The 22,048-nt window shown below is 39.1% G+C and overlaps 1 protein-coding gene across 1 annotated transcript in view; it reads right to left on the reverse strand.

The window, feature by feature from the left end:
- Positions 1 to 9,193: 9,193 nt before the first annotated feature.
- LOC108634447 overlaps positions 9,194 to 22,048 on the reverse strand; it is a 52,478-nt gene continuing 39,623 nt past the window's right edge. Inside the window, 3 exon segments of the mRNA XM_018044116.1 lie at positions 9,194 to 9,232; positions 9,234 to 10,693; positions 10,696 to 10,843. Coding sequence (XP_017899605.1) covers positions 9,194 to 9,232; positions 9,234 to 10,693; positions 10,696 to 10,843 — 1,647 coding nt within the window.

Consider the following 22,048-nt stretch of genomic DNA (forward strand, 5'->3'; position numbering starts at 1 on the left):
CTAATGTATGAGGTCAATATATTTGCATTACCACCTATTTCTCAAGCCAAAATTGTACTACTCACCGTTATATATATAAAAGTACATGTACTTTGAGATACAGTTTCGGGATGTTAGTAATAATCTTGAAAGACAGGTGAACTTAAGGGAGAAAGAGTCCCCATATTCCAGTTGGTCATGTAAAGCAAGTCTCTTGACATTTCAACATTCTTCTTTTCCCCCTTCCATACACCACCAAACTGAAAATTGTGGCGAGCAGGGGTGCAAGGCTCTTCTCTTTATTAGACTCAGAAGTACTGAAGTATTAGAGCATATGACATTGAAACCGTTTCCAATGCTTCTGGAATAACACCTTTGAAATTCAACTCATTTACTTACTATGGATTGCAGTTTTATCTCTTGCTATTCCCCGATATGAACTCCCTCCAATTACACTGTTTAATTCTTTACCTAATAAATGCATCTTGCACCTTTTATATCTCTTGCTTTTCTTCTTCCAGTCTCCCTTTGAGTCTCAGAATTAATTTTCTTACTTTAAAATGGGGTAGGTAGTGATTGAATCATTGTACTTTTTTAAGGATTTATATTTTGTATGAAAAATAGACAACAAAACGCCTGGCACACGATGAATATACAATAAATGTTTAAATGCTAGAGGATTTTTTTCTTCCTCTTTTCTTCCTTCCTCTAAACACCACCATTATTTTTGCCATTTATATTATATCACTTTCTAACAGATCTTTATGTAACTTCAACCAGAATGCAATTTCCTTGAAAGCAGTGAGGGAAGGCATTTTATAGATATAGTTGTATTTATTACATAGCAGGTGCTTAATAAATACATGTTTCTCAGTTGATTTTTAGGGATCTTTGGAAGAAAAGTTATGACTAACCTAGATAGCATATTCAAAAGCAGAGACATTATTTTACTCACTAAGGTCTTTCTAGTCAAGCAATGGTTTTTCCTGTGGTCATGTATGGATGTGAAAGTTGGACTGTGAAGAAGGCTGAGCGCTGAAGAATTGGTGCTTTTGAACTGTGGTGTTGGAGAAGACTCAAGAGTCACTTAGACTGGAAAGAGATCCATTCTGAAGGAGATCAGCCCAGGGATTTCTTTGGAAGGAATGATGCTAAAGCTGAAACTCCAGTACTTTGGCCACCTCAAGCGAAGCGTTGACTCATTGGAAAAGACTCTGATGCTGGGAGGGATTGGGGGCAGGAGGAGAAGGGGACAACAGAGGATGAGATGGCTGGATGGCATCACTGACTTGATGGACATGAGTCTGAGTGAACTCCGGGAGTTGGTGATGGACAGGGAGGCCTGGCATGCTGCGATTCATGGGGTCGCAAAGAGTTGGACACGACTGAGCAACTGAACTGAACTGAACTGAGGAATATACTAGAACAATATACAATGACTACACAAGGTTATATGCAAGATGACTATGGACAAGTTCCTTAACATCTCCAAATCTCTATCTTTTCATGTGTAACATGGAGATAATAATAATATTTAATTTAAAATGTTGTTGTAGAAAGAAGAAAAATCTAAGCAGGGAAGAAATTAAGGTTAGGTTGATATCACATCTAAGTTTATGGGTGTTTAGTTCAGGAGAGATTTTGACAAATGACTGTCCAGAAGAGAATAACCAGGGATATAAGTTATTTTGTTGTCCATGTGGTGCAGTGACAAAGAATTCGCCTGCCAATGCAGGAGATGCAAAAGATGCGGGTTTGAGCCCTGAGTCAGGAAAATTCTCTGGAATAGGAAATGGCAACACATTCCAATGGCAACACACTTGCCTGGAAAATTCCATGGAAAAAGGAGCCTGGCGGGCTACATTTCATGGAGTTGCAAAGAGTCTGTCCTGACTGAGCAGGTCACATGCATGAAGTACGTAGATTAAACATGGGCGGAGGCACAGGGTGGGGGGGGGGTTGTTGAATGACACCATCAGTTTTTAGCTGTGTGAGGAATTGTATTTGGCAGAAGAAACAATTAACTCTATCTTGCTCCAAAGAGCAAAATAGGACTATTGGGAAAGTTATAGCTATAAAGGCTTAAATCACTTCAATTTGATTTGCCTATATAATGTAGTAGAAGGAGCCTGAGGAAAGGAATTAAAACACTTAGATTCTAATTTCAGCTTTGCATTTATGCATCTGTGCAATCTTGGACAAGTTATTTATCATTTGAAGTCTCAGTTTCCAATATCAAAAATGAAGCTGCTTAACCAAAAATTCTCAAATGTTTGAACCTGAATATTCTAAGATTTTAACTTACAAAAGAGAGAAAAATTTCTTCCCTTTAAAAGACATACTTGATAGAATGTTTTCTATGATATAAATAAGGCAATTGAATTTCAATAATTATTATGATTGTGGACTAAGCTGGATTTGTATTAAGTCATAAGTCTAAAAAATTATGGTAGTTCCTTATTATTCCTCTAACAAATATTTAATGTATAACTTAGTGGTTCATATAAAGTAACCTATCCAGTGCTTTGATTTTTGAATAAGGTATTAAATAATAGCTAAGGCAAAGACCTGGAACAATACTGAAAGTACATGTAGCTCTGTACTGTGAAAGTTTTGTTATTAAATAGAGTGGAAAAAAATAGAGTGGCGGTCTTTGTACAAATCTTAGAACAAATGGATGGTAATTTTTTGTAAGAAACAAAGATGTCAGAAATAAAAAAAAAAGAGAGAAAAAATGATTAAAATGAGTGTTGTTTATTACAAGTCTGGTATTCCAGATTTAAATTGCTACATGTTGTGAAAAGGAAAAAGCAGTTTCAAATTTCATCACTTCCTTAACGGACGTGAGTGTAGTTCCTAGAATGTCAATAGCCCAAAGCTACCAAACTATTGAACAATGTATTAAAATTTCATGATATAGTTTCTTTAGCAGCAGTTTTACTCTGGTAAACTATCATTCAAGAAAATACAAGACCAAGCTTCTAAGAAGTGTTTACAAGGCCTTATATTGTTGAGCCTAATTTTCAGATTGTATCGAAGGTCAAAGTAATTCATGGTACCCTCATCATTCAGGAAAACTACCCTCCAAGCAAAACACAAGCAGAACATCATTAAAACAAATGTGGAAATATATAATTTTCTATTTCCAAGTTAGCTTCTTTCATGGTGGTATTATCTTTATACAGGCATATAGGTATTTTTTTCTACCTTGTGAGAGCTCTATGCAACACTATAAAGAGAACATTAGCATTAAGGTAAGAGACTGTCCAAGGTCACACAGTTTAATCAACAAATATTGAAAATCTACTATGGGCTAGGCCCTGTGGAAGGTACAAAGCAATTAGAAGATATGATCCTTGCCTTTAAGAAACTTATAATTTGATTAGTGAGGCAGGTCTAAAATAATTAAAGCAAAATGAATGATAAAAGGTATCATGTGATCAAAAACCTAAAGGAGGAGAACTGAAGGAGCATTTTACTCAAAGAAACCTCCATGGAGGAGAAGAGTGGTAAGATACACTTTTAAAGATGAATGGAGTACAGAGAAGGGTTTTTTATTAGAGGTCCTGAAAGTGACATACTTTGTTTCTGCTCACATTCTTTGGCCAAATTTGGTCCCTGGGCCACATGGAACTGCAAAGAAGCCTGGGAAATGTAGCCTACTTATGCAACCAGGAGGAAAAAGAAAAAAAAATTGTCACAGATGTAAGTCACAGAGAATGATCCATCTCTTATTACTGTATTTATTGTATTTCAATCAGATAGGATGCTCTAAATAACTTCTTTAGTTTTTCATATCTGTCTATATAGTATATTAGTCTACAGATACTTTCTAAACCTATTTTTGACCTAAAACATTTTTAGATTATTCATAATGCTGTACTGTGCTTAATTTGCTCAGTCATATCTGACTCTTTGTGACCCAATGGACTGTACCTGCCAGGCTCATCTGTCTATGGGGATTCTCCAGGCAAGAATACTGCAGTGGGTTGCCATGCCCTCCTCAAGGAGATCTTCCCAACCCAGGGATCAAACCCAGGTCTCCCACATTGCAAGCAAATTCTTTAACATCTGAGCCATGAGAAAAGCCTATGTAGCTTTGCTTTATTTTAATATGTGTAGGAAATAATTTTCACCACAAAATGCCATATCTAGATACCTTTTTTCCTTCTCTTCATGTTTTGTAAAAATTAAAGTTCTCATTATACCTAAAAGTATTGTTATTGTTAAATGGGAAAAAGTAAGCTAGTTAAACACATATATATATGTGTCTTTTTTTTACTTTTAAATTGGAGTATAATTGCTTTACAATGTTGTGTAAATTTCTGCTATACAACAATGTGAATCATCCCTCCCTCCCAACCCCCATCCCATCCCTGTAGGTCATCGGAGAGCACCAAGCTGAGCTCTCTGTGCTATACAGCAACTTCCTGTTAGTTAGGGTTTTATATATATATATATATATATATATATATATATATATATATATATATATTTATTAATTTTATTTAAAAAATAATTGCTATACAGAAGCTTGTTGTTTTCCGTCAAACCTCAACATGAATCAGCCATAGATGTACATATATCCCCTCCCTTTTGAACTGCCCTTCCATCTCCCTCCCCATTCCACTCCTCTAGGTTGATACAGAGCCCCTGTTTGAGTTTCCTGAGCCACACAGCAAATTCCTATTAGCTATATATTTAACATATGGAAGATGACACCACCCTTATGGCGGAAAGTGAAGAGGAACTAAAAAGCCTCTTGATGAAAGTGAAAGTGGAGAGTGAAAAAGTTGACTTAAAGCTCAACATTCAGAAAACGAAGATCATGGCATCTGATCCCATCACTTCATGGGAACTAGATGGGGAAACAGTGGAAACGGGGGCTCCAAAATCACTGCAGATGGTGACTGCAGCCATGAAATTAAAAGACGCTTACTCCTTAGAAGAAAAGTTATGACCAACCTAGATAGTATATTCAAAACCAGAGACATTACTTTGCCGATTAAGGTCCGTCTAGTCAAGGCTATGGTTTTTCCTGTGGTTATGTATGTGTGTGAGAGTTAGACTGTGAAGAAGGCAGAGCACCAAAGAATTGATGCTTTTGAACTGTGGTGTTGGAGAAGACTCTTAAGAGTCCCTTGGACTGCAAGGAGATCCAACCAGTCCATTCTGAAGGAGATCAGTTCTGGGTGTTCTTTGGAAGGAATGATGCTAAAGCTGAAACTCCAGTACTCTGGCCACCTCATGCCAAAAGTTGACTCATTGGAAAAGACTTTGATGCTGGGAGGGATTGGGGGCAGGAGGAGAAGGGGACTACAGAGGATGAGATGGCTGGATGGCATCACTGACTCCATGGACGTGAGTCTGAGTGAACTCTGGGCTCAGGGACTGATGGACAGGGAGGCCGGGCGTGCTGCGATTCATGGGGTCTCAGAGAGTTGGACGCGACTGAGTGACTGAACTGAACTGAATGTAAGTTTCCATGTTACTCTTTCCATACATCTCACCCTCTCCTTCCCTCTGCCCATGTCCTTAAGTCTATTCTCTATGTCTGTTTCTCCATTGCTGCTCTGTAAACAAATTTTTCAGTATCATTTTTCTAGATTCCATATATATGCGTTAGAATATGATATTAATCTTTCTCTTTCTGACTTACTTCACTCTGTATAATAGGTTCTAGGTTCATCCACCTCATTAGAACTGACTCAAATATGTTCCCATTTAAGGCTGAGTAATATTCCATTGTGTATATGTACAAAAACATCTTTATCCATTCATCTGTTGATGGACATCTAGGTTGCTTCCATGTTCTAGTGACTGTAAATAGTGCTGCAATGAACAATCACATACATGTGTCCTTTTCAATTTTTGTTTCCTCAGGGTATATGCCTTGGGATTTCTGGGTCATATGGTGGTTTTACTCCTAGATTTTAAGGAATCTCCATACCATCTTCCATAGTGGCTCTATTAATTTACATTTCCAACAACAGTGCAAGAGGGTTTTGTGTTTCTTTATGTATGGTGTTAGGAAGTCTTCTAATTTCATCCCTTTACTGTCCAGTTTTCCCAGCACCATTTATTGAAGAGGCTCTATTTGCTCCATTGTATATTCTTGCCTCCTTTGTGAAAAATAAGGTACCCATAGGCGCATGGGTTAATTTCTGGGCTTCCTATCTTGTTCCGTTAGTCTAGATTTCTGTTTTTGTGCCAGTACCATACTGTCTTGATGACTGTAGCTGTGTAGCGTAATCTGAAGTCAGGAAGGTTGATTCCTACAGCTCCATTCTTCTTTCTCAAGACTGCTTTGGCTATTAAGGGTCTTTTGTGTTTCCAAATGAATTGTGAATTTTTTGTTCTAGTTTTGGGAAAAGTGTAATTGGTAATTTAATAGGGATCACATTGAATCTGTAGATTTCATTTGGTAGTATAGTCATTTTCACAATATTAACTCTTCCCATCCAGAATCATAGAATATCTCTCCATCTGTTTATATCATCTTTGATTTCTTTCATTAGTGTCTTATAATTTTCTGTGTACAGTTCTTTTGTCTCCTTAGGTAAGGTTATTCCTAGATATTTAATTCTTTTTATTGCAACAGTGAATGGGATTGATTCTTTAATTTCTCTTTATTATTTTTCATTGTTAGTATATAGAAATGAAAGTGATTTCTGTGTATTGATTTCATATACTGCAACTTTGCTAAATTCACTGATTAGCTCTAGTAATTTTTTGATATTATCTTTGGGTTTTAGCTATCAGTTTTATAAAGGGTAGTGTCGGAGAAGGCAATGGCACCCCACTCCAGTACTCTGGCCTGGAAAATCCCATGGATGGAGGAGCCTGGTGGGCTACAGTCCATGGGTAGCTAAGAGTCGGACATGACTGAGTGACTTCACTTTCACTTCTCACTTTCATGCATTGGAGAAGCAAATGGCAACCCACTCCAGTGTTCTTGCCTGGAGAATCCTAGGGACAGGGGAGCCTGGTTGGCTGCCGTCTATGGGGTTACACAGAGTCAGACACGACTGAAGCGACTTAGCAGCAGCAGTGTATATATATCAGTGCTACTTTCTCAATTCATCTCACCTACTCCTTCTCCTACTGTGTCATTGCCACAAGTCTATTTTCTACATCTGCATCCCTATTCCTGCTCTGCAAATAGGTGTATCTGTACCGTTTTTTGATTTCATATATATGTGTTAATATACAAGATTCTTTTTCTGACTTACTTCACTTTGTATGATAGTCCCTAGGTTCATCCACATCACTACAAATGACCCAATTTTATTCCTTTTTTATGGGTGAGTAATATTCCATTGTATAGATGTACCACAACTTCTTTATCTGTCAACAGACATTTAGGTTGCTTCCATGCCCTGGCCTTTGTAACTAGCGCTGCAATGAACATGGGGGTACATTTCATTTTAATTGTGGTTTTCTCAGGGTTGAGAAACCAATCCTGGTTTCCCAGGATTGAGATTTCAGGGTCATATGGTAATTAGCTGTTCTGCCATTAGTCAGCACACTACAGAGTCTAGATTCAGAACCAGGTTTCTAGACTCAGTTTTTGTACTTTTTCACTTGCTGTGAATATCATTTTAAATATATGAGAGTTATTTTTTGTAAGTTTCAATCTATCTTTGGTTAACAGGAATTTACAGTTCAGTCTCTATTCTGCCTCTTAATAGCTCTTTTGTAGCTTAATGCACATGAAAATCTTGGAGAACAATAGACAGTACAACCACAGAATGGCAGAAACCCGAGTTTATGAAACACCAGGTGAAGGTGGAATTCCTGGAAATCCGAAATATTTGTTCTGAACAACAACAAAAATATACAAATCTATATTATTTGACTCATTAAGGAAAAAAGCACTTTGGGTTGAATCTGGATGGCTGAGAAAAAAGAGAAAGCAAATGGCATCAGAACAAAACATGAAAACACAAATAAATGAAATGTTTTAAGGAAGACAGTGAGTTTGGCTTTCTACCTTTCGAGAAAAAGATAATTCATGAAAAGACATTGAGTTATACACTGAAGGCCTTTCTTCACTATTCTTCAGTAGAGTCTTGTGTACACTTTGGTCATTGGTATCATAAAATCTGCCAGAAACCTCTTGTCAAAAAGTATCTCACTAGTTTGAAAAGGAAATGGCCAATTTATTTGTATAGCATTGGATAATAATAGCCAATATTTGTGGTGTGCTTACTATGCTGACTCCTATTCTAAGTGCTGTATATGGATTATCTCACTGAATGCTCCCAATCCTATGAAGTAGATACTATTATTAGATACATTATACAATAGTAGAAATTGTTTGAGACTGGTCTTTCTTCAGAGACAGGAGGCATTGCCTAGTTGTAGTTTGGGCTTCCCTTAATAACATTTCTACCAGTTTCAGATTTGTCAACTTCAAATGAAACCAGGCCAGTAGGGAGAATGCAAGGGAGTCTTTCATTACTTCTTCGCGTGAAAAAGGCATAAAATTTGTAAGCGAGCATTCAATTAAGTTCAGTTCAGTCACTCAGTCATGTCTGACACTTTCTGACCCCATGAATGGCAGTACGACAGGCCTCCCTGTTCATCACCAACTCACGGAGTTCACTCAAACTCATGTCCGTCTAGGCGGTGATGCCATCCAGTCATCTCATCCTCGGTCGTCCCCTTCTCCTCCTGCCCCCAATCCCTCTCAGCATCAGGGTCTTTTCCAATGAGTCAACACTTCCCATGAGGTGGCCAGAGTACTGGAGTTTCAGCTTTACCATCATTCCTTCCAAAGAAATCCCAGGGTTGATCTCCTTCTGCCGCGGCCAGCACAAGCAAGAGTCGCACCTGCACAGGGAGAGAACGGAGCGTCCCCGCTAAGAAAAATAAGAGAGAGACAAAAGATGGGGTTGAGAGGATCAGACCAAAATGGCTGATGCCTTCCTTTATTGTGCTGCAGTATATATAGGATAAAGTACGTGACTTCTGACATTCACAAAATTGTTCTTAATCTCCAGATACAATCACAAGACCCTTACCATTGTGTACAGATCACAAATAGATAATCTATCTTCTAACAAAGCTAATCTATCTTCTATGAAATGTTGCAAGAACTAGACGTCCCGGAGCCTTAAGGGTAGTAAATTCTTCAGGGGGGCGGGACAGGGAGCTTAGGGACGTGCCTAAGGCTCTGCATAACGCCGAGCAGCTCCCAAGACTTAACCCTTCACGGGCAGTCCCCCGCAGCTCCCCTCTCTTTATTTTTTTAAAAGCTCCATAAGATGTCGGTGTTGCAACATGTTTTTATGTATCAGAACTCTCATATGTAAAAATTCTTTAACAATGCTACGAATAAGGCAAGGAGCTAAACAAATCAATATAAGCACAACAGTCAGAACCGCGCCCACAGCAATTATGCTTCGCCACAGTGAATGAAGGCTAGGGAAGTTAGAAAATAAATTTTGTAAGAAATTATCAACAGTATCAGCTATATTTAAAGTAGCTTTTGGAGAATTTTCAATATTAAGAATTTCATTATGCAATTGCAATAGATCTAGAGAAACATTAGTATTAAACCATACTCCTTGTAGATGTTTTTTCACCTTATCCCACGGGAAATCAGATGCATTATAAGCCTTTTTTGTAACACAAATCCACTTATAATTAGCATGACATTGGATTTTCATGCGGAAACTAATGCTCTGAACTTGTTCTCCTAGAACTCTAACCACATCATATAAAGCTGATAATCTATCTTCCATTTTTTTATCTATATCTTCTTGTGTTCCCATTACTTTAGTAACATTATATGACAAGGAATCTACAGTATGAGCAGCTTGAATGGATTGTGCTAAAGATACAGAAGCGGTGACAGCATTTGCTATAAGGGTGATTAAAGATACTATACCCAGAACAATCACGCTCACACTTCTTTCAGTGCGGCTAAGAGCCGTGTTAATGCGTTGTAGCAATTTTAAAGCAGTCTCGTCATACCAAGCTTCAGTTATTTCAACAGGTAACATTACAAAAGCATGTTTTATTATTATAACTTGTTCTCCTTTAGCAACACCTCTTATGCAATTGGTAAGTATGCAATTAGAACAATTTAAATGATAAATATTTAATGACAGTGTTATTTCCATATGGCCTTGTATCAGCATGAATGGATAAGGGACACAAGCTCTGGGATATAAAAATCCTGTAACTCCTACATTATCATATTTACTCCCACTAATATTGGGTTGTAAATATAGACTATTGCCATGACCAAAAGCAGCCAAAAGTTTCCACAGTTCTGTTTGATATACTTGAGCAGTGTTTACAGAGAAAATGGGTGGATGCTGTCCTCGATATTCAGGGAAATCAGGTGTTCCCCCAGGTGCCCAATCCCATAAAAGGGTGGCATCGGCATTGTTGATGTTGTACACTGACGCAACCCGGGCTCGACATAAAGTCCAAGGAGTGTCTATTCCTATGCCGATGCTTAGATGTTTGTCGCAAAACGGAATGTCGAGAGGTCCGGTTCCGTCACGGTACGATCTTTTTCCGGTTTTTTCATCAATGCCAGAAATAGTCACTCGAGGATAAGATTTATCAGCTGACACCTGTATACAGTGAGGATGTTGTGATTGATAAGAAAAGCACATAGGATATTGTGTAGTAAGACCATAAAAAGAGATATTAGCTTGCTGGGGAGAAATATGAATATCTGATTTTCCTCCCAAAGACTTGTATCATTGACATAGACAGGTACTACTTCTTTATCCCATCCTAATGATTGAATCGTAGGTGGATCGGGAATGTATGCCCAAAAAGCCGCAGCCGCCCCGTTTTGTATCCGCAGCCTCTCCAGGATCCAGCGCGGCGCTTCGGCATCCTATAGCATCTAAGAGCTGTGCCACGAAGTCCTGATAAGGCTCATCAGGTCCCTGTCAGACTTTTGAGAGATCTTCTGTCTTAATACTGGAGCTAGGAAGTTTTTTCCATGCCTGTCGAGCTGCATTTGATATTTGTGCATATGCACCAGGTAAAAAGTTAAGTTGAGTATTAGTAGCCTGGAAAGCACCTTCACCAGCCAACATTTCGTAGGAAGTTTGTATACCTTGTTGCTGATTGACATCGGCTATACGAGCACACTGTTCAGCATATTTAGATTTTCATAGTAAATAATCTCCCCCTGAAAGACAGGCCCTAGCTATTTGTTTCCAATCATTTGGGGGTAGGTTTTGAGTACCCAAATTTTCTATCATAGCAATAGTGAATGGAGCGGTAGGACCGTATTGTGAGCAAGCAATCTTTAACTCTTTTAATTGTTTGAAAGGCAGCGCTTCATAAAAACGCTGGTTGTTATTTTCAAAGACAGGAAAAGCAAGAGAAAAATCGGAGACGACCTCACCAAGTCATTGTGCTTGTTTCAATGCCTTCTGCAGCGGAGACATAATCTCAGATGGAGGAGGAGGAGGAGGCCCCGGAGGGGGATCGAGACCTGCTATAACGGAAGGAGCATAGGAAGGGGGAAGAGGCGGAGCAGAAGGAGATTTAGAGTTGCTAATGGGAAGCTTAATTCCTGAACTCTGTAAAGCAACAGTGAGGTTTTTTAAACATTCAATCAAATCATCTTTAAATGTTGACGCCCCCTTTTCTTGTGCTAAAAAACCCCAATCTTTTTGATGGTATTTAGCAGCTTTTTTGTCTAATTCCGCCTCATCTGTGGATGAAAGTGAATCATCATTATCTGAAGGACGCGATAATTTAGAAAACGGAGGGTCGCCTTCAACTCCCTTGGGAACAGCATACCTGGGTTCCGAATCAGGAACATGTAGAGGATTTTCTTCCTGTTTCAATAAATTTCCTAAATGTTTTAATTCATCATTATCAAAGTCCAGGCAATCACGAATTAGTGTCCAAAAGGATAAAGTTTCAACAAGGACCTTTTCAGGGCCATGTAGAGTATAATGAGCCCGAATTTGTTCCCCTACCTTTTTCCATGTTTCTAAATTTACTGTACCTTCTCTGGGGAACCAAGGGCAAACTTCCTCAATAAATGAAAAAAAATTGATTAATTTAGGTTTGGAAACAGTAATTCCCCGATGTTTCAACGTTACAGATAACATATGTACAAACAATTGACGACTATGCGTCTGTCCCATATTTATACTCTCAACTATATACCTTACTACTCCTCCTCAATTTAAATTCACTTGTATACTTATATACTCACTCTTTTCAGCTAATAAGAGTAGTGGCGAGGAAAACTGTCAAAATCGAGCCCCACGTTGGGCGCCACCTGCCGCGGCCAGCACAAGCAAGAGTCGCACCTGCACAGGGAGAGAACGGAGCGTCCCCGCTAAGAAAAATAAGAGAGAGACAAAAGATGGGGTTGAGAGGATCAGACCAAAATGGCTGATGCCTTCCTTTATTGTGCTGCAGTATATATAGGATAAAGTACGTGACTTCTAACATTCACAAAATTGTTCTTAATCTCCAGATACAATCACAAGACCCTTACCATTGTGTACAGATCACAAATAGATAATCTATCTTCTAACAAAGCTAATCTATCTTCTATGAAATGTTGCAAGAACTAGACGTCCCGGAGCCTTAAGGGTAGTAAATTCTTCAGGGGGGCGGGACAGGGAGCTTAGGGACGTGCCTAAGGCTCTGCATAATGCCGAGCAGCTCCCAAGACTTAACCCTTCACGGGCAGTCCCCCGCATCCTTCACAATGGACTGGTTGGACATCCTTGCAGTCCAAGGAACTCTCAAGAGTCTTTTCCAACACCACAGTTCAAAAGTATCAATTCTTCAGTGCTCAGCCTTCTTCACAGTCCAACTCTACATCCATACATGACCACAGGAAAAACAATAGCCTTGATTAGACGGACCCTAGTCGGCAAAGTAATGTCACTGCTTTTGACTATATCTAGGTTGGTCATAACTTTTCTTCCAAGGAGTAAGCGTCTTTTAATTTCATGGCTGCAGTCACCATCTGCAGCGATTTTGGAGCCCCAAAAAATAAAGTCTGACACTGTTTCTACTGTTTCCATTTCTATTTTTCATGAATTGATGGGACCAGATGCCATGATCTTGGTTTTCTGAATGTTGAGCTTTAAGCCAACTTTTTCACTCTCCTCTTTCACTTTCATCAAGAGGCTTTTTAGGGCCTCTTCACTTTCTACCATAAGGGTGGTGTCATCTGCATATCTGAGGTTATTGATATTTCTCCTGGCAATCTTGATTCCACCTTGTGTTTCTTCCAGCCCAGCATTTCTCATGATGTACTCTGCATATAAGTTAAATAAGCAGGGTGACAATATACAGCCTTGATGTACTCCTTTTCCTATTTGGAACCAGTCTGTTGTTCCATGTCCAGTTCTAACTGTTGCTTCCTGATCTGCATACAGATTTCTCAAGAGGCAGGACAGGTGGTTTTTTTGGAACTCTCTTGCTTTTTCCATGATCCAGTGGATGTTGGCAGTTTGATCTCTGGTTCCTCTGCCTTTTCTGAAACCAGCTTGAACATCAGGGAGTTCACAGTTCATGTATTGCTGAAGCCTCGCTTGGAGAATTTTGAGCATTACTTTTCTAGCATGTGAGATGAGTGCAATTGTGCGGTAGTTTGAGCATTCTTTGGCATTGCCTTTCTTCGGGATTGCAATGAAAACTGACCTTTTCCAGTCCTGTGGCCACTGCTGAGTTTTCCAAATGTGCTGGCATATTGAGTGCAGCACTTTCACAGCATCATCTTTTAGGATTTGAAAGAGCTCAACTGGAATTCCATCACCTCCACTAGCTTTGTTCATTGTGATGCTTTTTAAGGCCCGCTTGACTTCGCATTCCAGGATGTCTGGCTCTAGATTAGTGATCACACCATCATGATTATCCGGGTCGTGAAGCTCTTTTTTGTACAGTTCTTCTGTTTATTCTTGCCACCTCTTTTTAATATCTTCTGCTTCTGTTAGGTCCAGACCATTTCTGTCCTTTATCGAGCCCATCTTTGCATGAAATGTTCCCTTGGTATCTCTAATTTTCTTAAAGAGATCTCTAGTCTTTACCATTATGTTGTTTTCCTCTATTTCTTTGCATTGATCACTGAGGAAGGCTATCTTATTTCTTCTTGCTATTCTTTGGAACTTTGCATTCAGATACTTATATTGTTTCTTTTCTCCTTTGTTTTTGCCTCTCTTCTTTTCACAGCTATTTGTAAGGCCTCCCCAGACAGCCATCTTGCTTTTCTACATTTCTTTTCCATGGGGATGGTCTTGATCCCTGTCTCCTGTACAATGTCCCAAACCTCATTCTATAGTTCATCAGGCACTCTGTCTGTCAGATCTAGCCCCTTAAATCTATTTTTCACTTCCACTGTATAATCAGAAGGGATTTTACTTAGGTCATACCTGAATGGTCTAGCGGTTTTTTTCTACTTTCTTCAATTTGAGTCTTAATTTGATTATAAGGAGTTCATGATCTGAGCCACAGTCTGCTCCTGGTCTTCTTTTTGCTGACTGTATAGAGCTTCTCCATCTTTGGCTGCAAAGAGTATAATCAATCTGATTTTGGTGTTGACCATCTGGTGATGTCCATGTGCAGAGTCTTCTCTCGTGTTGTTGGAAGAGGGTGTTTGCTATGACAAGTGCATTTTCTTGGCAAAACTCTATTAGTCTTTGCCCTGCTTCATTCTGCATTCCAAGGCCAAATTTGCCTGTTATTCCAGGTGTTTCTTGACTTCCTACTTTTGTATTCCAGTCCCCTATAATGAAAAGGACATCTTTTGGGGGTGTTAGTTCTAAAAGGTCTTGTAGGTTTTCATAAAACCGTTCAACTTCAGTTTCTTCAATGTTACTGTTCGGGGTATAGACTTGGATAATTGTGATATTGAATGGTCCTTGGAGATGAATCCAGATCATTCTGTCATTTTTGAGATTGCATCCAAGTACTGCATTTCGGACTCTTTTGTTGACCATGATGTCTACTCCATTTCTTCTGAGGGATTCCTGACTGCAGTCGTAGATATAATGGTCATCTGAGGTAAAGTCACCCATTCCAGTCCATCTAAGTTTGCTGATTCCTAGAACATCAACATTAACCCTTGCCATCTCTTGTTTGACCACTTCCAATTGGCCTTGATTCATGGACCTGACATTCCAGGTTCCTATGCAATGTTGCTCTTTACAGCATCGCATCTTGCTTCTATCACCAGTCACATCCACAGTTGGGTATTGTTTTTGCTTTGGCTCCATCCCTTCATTCTTTCTGGAGTTATTTCTCCACTGATCTCCAGTAGCATATTGGGCACCTAATCACCTGGGGAGTTCCTCTTTTGGTATCCTATCATTTTGCCTTTTGAAAGCCAGGACTGATCTCCTTTAGAATGGACTGGTTGGAACTCCTTGCAGTCCAAGGGACTCTCAAGAGTCTTCTCCAACACCACAGTTTAGAAGTATCAGTTCTTTGGTGCTCATCTTTCTTCACAGTCCAACTCTCACATCCATACATGACCACTGGAAAACCATTGCCTTGACTATACGGACATTTGTTGGCAAAGTAATGTCTCTGCTTTGCAATATGTTATCTATGTTGGTCTTACTTTACTTCCAAGGAGTAAGCATCTTTTAATTTAATGGCTGCAATTACTATCTGCAGTGATTTTGGAGCCCAAAAAAATAAAGTCTGACACTGTTTTCACTATTTCCCCATCTATTTCCCATGAAGTGAATGGACCAGATGCCATGATCTTTGTTTTCTGAATGTTGAGCTTTAAGCCAAATTTTTCACTCACCACTCTCACTTTCATCAAGAGACCTTTTAGTTCCTCTTCACTTTCTGTCATAAGGTTGATGTCATATGCATATCTAAGGTTATTGATGTTTCTCCCTGTAATCTTGATTCCAGCTTGTGCTTCTTCCAGCCCAGCGTTTCTCATGATATATTCTGCATATAATTTAGATAAGCAGGGTGACAATATACAGCCTTGATGTACTCCTTTTCCTATTTGGAATCAGTTTTTTTGTTCCATGTCCATTTCTAACTGTTGCTTCCTGACCTGCATACAGGTTTCTCAGGAGGCATATTCTTCACTAAACAAATTCTCTGTTTTGCTTGGGTAGTAATTTGAGTTTAAAATTGATAAAAGAAAGACATTACATGCAAAATATCTAAATATCCATGACGGATATGAGCACTTATATTTTTGTTCACAAGTATGATCCATGATATCACCATCAATATGCTGATTCACAGCTTATAGATATATGGGCAAAATTATTTTGCTCACATTTTTCTTGGGAGTGAGAAATATATAACCAAGTGGTTTCCAGAAAATTCATCTGGTGCATGGAGCAATTTTAAGACAGAAATGCCTCCATGGGAGATTTTATATGCAATTATACAAACCAGTCAAAATTATGCTATAGGACAAAATATGATTGGTAACACATTATTTTCAATGAAAGGCAATAGGTCTTTCTTTGACTATGCATTAAAATTGAATTATCACAGGGTAAATTGTTAGTTTGATAATATAGGAATAAAGAGACAACACAGTCAATATTCAAGAATGCTATCTTTCTATAAATGTATCTGGGTGTTTCTACATAGCCAAATGTGCAAATACCCATTCAGATTTTTTTCTTATATGATGCCAAACTGCTGTAAATGTCTAACGATTGCTTTCATTTTACCTAATGTTTGTTATTAATTAGACAAATTGTAAATATTGTTTTAAACTGTAAAGAAACCTTATTAATCTGTGTACTAGTCTACATACATTCTGTACTATCAAATTGACAACTTTTTGATACCTTCATTGAAAAAGGCAGTGAGTTGCCTTTTAAAATATTCATGAAAAGAGTTCTGGTATCCAAATATTAATAATGGATATTTCAAGGTGATAAGGTTTAGAGTGAGTTTGGGTTACTTCTTTGTATTTTTCTGTGTTTGAATTTTTTATGATGTAAATATATAATTTCTATAAAATCAAAAAAGTATTTATTTAAAAACAATACCTATGAAACTACTAGAAAAGGAAAATCTTTGGCAACGACTTCAGGAAATAATGAACTGTAAAGCTACACCAGATTCTGGTAGACATTTTGTAATCTCATATATTTAAGAAGCCTCCTATATTAATAAGAAATTCACAAAGAGAAAATATATATGGGCAACAAACCTTTAATAAAACTTAAATTCACTAATATAGATGGTATACAAACAAGGTTAAATGAAATATCCATCTACACCCATTTGTCTGGCAAAAATGAAGTTAGAGTAGAATTGAGAGAGATTCTTTGTTAAGCAAAGTAGTCAGTTTTATAAAATAAAGAACATATATGTTTATATCTATATATAGATATATAAAATGAAAGGACTTTTACCCCCAAACTGGCTTAGGCCTTCATCCTTCAAGTCTTTAAAATATGTGACTGATAATGTTTTCTGATATGAGATAGTTGATTTTATTATGTTCCCAACTCCTCTAGATCTTGCATTGACTTTTGTTATTAAAACTCTTGCTTTGGTTTCAATTTTTAAAGAAGGTTGAATTAAAGACTGTGAAACTTATAATATTTAACACTATACTTCCAAGTTTCTGTGGCTGTGCTCAGCTCTCTGTACTGTTTTCTTTTATCCCATAAACCTCATTTTGGCCATGGCTTGAAATATATTTATAATTCTATGACTAAAAGAAGGGAGGGAGGAAACAAGCTTGAGGCCACCTTAGCATCTGTTATGCTAGCATTTCTACATTCCAGTAGAACACTGTGATCAGACAGGAACAACTATATAATCACATATAAAAAATGAAGTTGGACTCCTTTCTTATACCATATTAAAAAACTTAGCTAAAAATGGATCATAAGCTTAAATGTAAGACCTAAAACTATAAAATTCTTAGAAGAAAATGTAGGTATAAATCTTTGTGATGTTGGGTTAGACAGAGTCTTTTTAGTTGCAACACTAAAGTCATAATTGAAATTTGTTGCTAGTTTCAATAAAAATGATTGATCATTTGGGGAAAAAACACAATCAACAAAAGAATGAAAAATAAACTAGATAAACTATATTTACCCAAAAGTCAAAAATCTTTATGTTTTAAAAGAGACCACTAAGAGACTGGAAAGAGAACCTATGGAATTGAAGAAAATAATTGTATATTATATCTGGTAAGAGACATGTCAAAAACATATAAAGAAGCAACTTAAAAATCAGCAAAATATTTCAATGGATAGTTATGCAAGGAAGACTTACAAATGATCAATAAACACATGAAAATATACTCAACACCATTATTCGTCAGGGAAATGCCAATTAAAACCATAATGAGATATTACTTCACACCCACTAAAGTGGAAGCAGTATTGGCAAGGATGGGAAGAAACTAGAACTCATGTCTTGCTGGTAGGAATATAAAACAGTGGGCTCAGTGGTAGAGAATCCAGAATCCACCTTCAATGCAGGAGACCTGGGTTTGATCCTTGCGTTGGGAAGATCCCCTGGAGAAGGGAAAGACTACACATTCCAGTATTCTGGCCTGGGGAATTCCATGGAGTGTATAGTCCATGGGGTTGCAAAGAGTCGGACATGACTGAGTGATTTTCAAAGGGGCTTTCCTGATAGCTCAGATGGCAATGCAGGAGACCTTGGTTTGATTCCTGGGTTGGGAAGATTCCCTGGAGAAGGCAAAGGCTATCCATTCCAGTATTCTAGAGCTTCCCTTGTGGTTCAGGTGGTAAATAATCTGCCTGCAATGCGGGAGACCTGGGTTCAGTCCCTGGGTTGGGAAGATTCCCTGGAGAAGGGAAAGGCTACCCAATTCAGCATTCTGGCCTGGAGGATTCCAAGAAGTGTATAGTCCATGGGTCACAGAGTGGGACACGACTTAGCAGCTTTCACTTTCAGCCACTGGAAAAACAGTGTGGCAGTGACAGACCATAGACAAAAGACACATTTGCTTTTTGCATCAGGCTCTGAAAATTATAGAGCTGACCCTGAACACAGCTCCTGGAGAGTAGGATAATTCAAAAATATGTGCCTTTTACAAAAATATACATTCAGTTCAGTCAGTCAGTTCAGTCGCTGAGTTGTGTCTGACTCTTTGCGACCTCATGGCGTGGGAGGCACACCTGGCATCCCTGTCCATCATCAACTCCTAGAGTCCACCCAAACCCGTGTCCATTGTGTCAGTGATGCCATCCAACCATCTCATGCTCTGTTGTCCCCTTCACCTCCTGCCCTCAATCTATCAGAGCATCAGGGTCCTTTCAAATGAGTCAGCTCTCTGCATCAGGTGGTCAAAGTACTGGAGTTTCAGCTTCAACATCAGTCCCTCCAATGAACATCCAGGACTGATCTCCTTTAAGATGGACTGGTTGCATCTTCTTGCAGTCCAAGGGACTCTCAAGAGTCTTCTCCAACACCATAGTTCAAAAGCATCAATTCTTCAGCCCTTAGCTTTCTTCATAGTCCAAGTCTCACACCCATACATGACTACTGGAAAAAACACAGCCTTGACTAGGTGGACCTTTGTTGGCAAAGTAATGTTTCTGCTTTTTAATATGCTATCTAGGTTGGTCATAACTTTCCTTCCAAGGAGCAAGTGTCTTTTAATTTCATGGCTGCAATCACCATCCACAGTGATGTTGGAGCTCAGAAAAGTAAACTCAGCCACTGTGTCCACTGTTTCCCCATCTATTTGACATGAAGTGATGGGACCAGATGCCATGATCTTAGTTTTCTGAATGTTGTAGTAGGTAAATAAGAGTTTTTAAAAAATTATTAAAAGCACTAAAGGTACAAAGCAGAAACAAAGTCATAGATGTCATAGATATAAGAGGGAAGGTTGGTAAGGGGAGAGAGAAACAGGGTGGTGTGGGTGGTAAGGGAAGTTAAGAGGTATAAATGCTAAGTTACAAAATAAATAAGTCATGGGGATGCAACGTACCATGTAAGGAATATGGTCAATAGTGATGTAGGGGGCGGTCCTAAGATGGCAGTGGAATAGGAAGGGGAGACCACTTTCTCCCCTACAAATTCATCAAAAGATCATTTGACCGCTGAGTAAATACCACAAAACAACTTCTGAATTCTGGCAGAGTACACTAGGAACCCAGAAAGGGAGCCCATTGTCTTCTAAAGGAAGTAGGACAAATTATGAAAGGTAAAAAGAGAGACAAAAGAGTTAGGGATGGAGACCCGTCCTGTGGAGGGAGTCTTAAAAGAGCAGAAGATTCCAAACACCAGGAAACCCTCTCACCAGCGGGTCTGTGGGCAGTTTTGGAATATCAAAGGGCAACATAACCAAGGGGAAAAATAAATAAATAAAACCCACAGATTATGTGCCTAACTGCAACTCCCAGCAGAGAAGTAGCCCAGATGCTCACATCCACCACAAGCAAGCAGGGATGAGCAGGGAGGCATGGGTTGCATTGCTTAGGGTAAGGACCTTGTCTGAATGCCCTGAGGGCAATCCCAGAGGGCTAACATTAGATAGGAACCCAAACCCTGGGATAGCCAGAGAGGGGGGAAAACAAAAAGAGGAAAGAGAGAGAGAGAGAGAGAGAGAATACTTTCCTGTGTAAAGCTCTAACCAAAGGCAATGCCAGGCCCGCTCACAGAATTAAGGACTGAGCGAATATCAGAGGAGAGTTAGCAGGCTACAGACTGGTCCATCTCCACTGGAGTCAGGGAGGCAAGCAGGAAATAGCCAGAGCCAGAAGGAAAGGGGCAGACTTGGCCCCAGAGATGGCATCCCCTACCAAACTGCGAGCAGACTCTCAGTTGCTAACTAAGTCTTCCTGGGATCCTGGAATGTTGACATCCATCAGGAGGGTCACAGCCATGGATCAGCACCCCAGAAAGGATGCACAGCACACCTGAGATGACACTCACACTGCACACCAAGGAAATGGAGGGGCTGGGATTGGGGAGGTGATAAGATGCACTGCTCAGCTGGGTAGAGTGCACTCGCCAAGCATCTTGTTGGCCTAGCTGCTAGCACCAGGGAAGGGCACAAAATGCAGGCCCAACTGAGTCTGTGCCTTTGTGGAGTACCCAAGAACCTGAATCTGAATGGCATAGATATGGGAATTGCACACAACCCAGGGCTTGCCTTTTACAATTCCCTGGCAGAACAACCTGGAGACAGCACTGTAGACCGGGAAAGCATACACACTGTGAGAGGGGGGAAACCCAGTGTGGCCCAGACACTCCATGCACTCCCAACACATGCCAGTGATATTTGTTTGTAGTGTTCCTCCCTCCCCGCAGCACAATTGAATAAGCGAGCCTAAATAAATGACCACCTTCGCACACTTGTGTCAGGGCGGAAGTTAGATACTAAAGAGACTTGCAAACAGAGGAAGCCAAAATAAACAAAGAAGAGGGAACGGCTTTGGAAGTGACAGGTGCAACTGATTAAAATCCTGTAGTTAGCACTGGCTACACTGGAAGGGACTTATAGACCTTGAGTAGAAGTATAAGGTGGAACAAGGAAATATCTGAAACTGAACTGACCACACACTGCCCTCAACAGCTCCAGAGAAATTCCTAGATATATTTAACATTATCATTTTTTAACTTTAAAATTTTGTTTTTATTTTTAAATTCTTTATTACACTTTAATTTTCATTTTTAAAACCTACTATTACCTTGAAACTTGATGGACATGAGTTTGGGTAAACTCCAGGAGTTGGTGATGAACAGGGAGGCCTGGCATGCAGCAATTCATGGGGTCGCAAAGAGTCGGACACGACTGAGTGACTGAACTGAACTGATTACCTTGAAAAAAAATACCCTATTTTTAAAGCAAATTTCATATTTATTTTTATATATAACTTTTGCAATTTTCTTTTTTTTAATATTGTATTTTGAGAGTCTAAAGTCTACTCTAGATTTTTCATCCTTGCTTTTTGGCATTTGTTATCAATTCTGTACCTTTACGAATCCAATCTTCAGTACCCATTTTTACTTAGGAGTCTGATTACTAGCTTGATTGCTCTCTAATCTTTTTCTCCTTTTTCTCCCCAGGGTCACCTCTATCTCCTCCCTCCCCCTTCTCTTCTCTACTTAACTCTGTGAATCTCTT

This window comes from Capra hircus, assembly GCF_001704415.2.
Source record: "Capra hircus breed San Clemente chromosome X unlocalized genomic scaffold, ASM170441v1, whole genome shotgun sequence".
Classification (NCBI taxonomy): Eukaryota; Metazoa; Chordata; class Mammalia; order Artiodactyla; family Bovidae; genus Capra; species Capra hircus.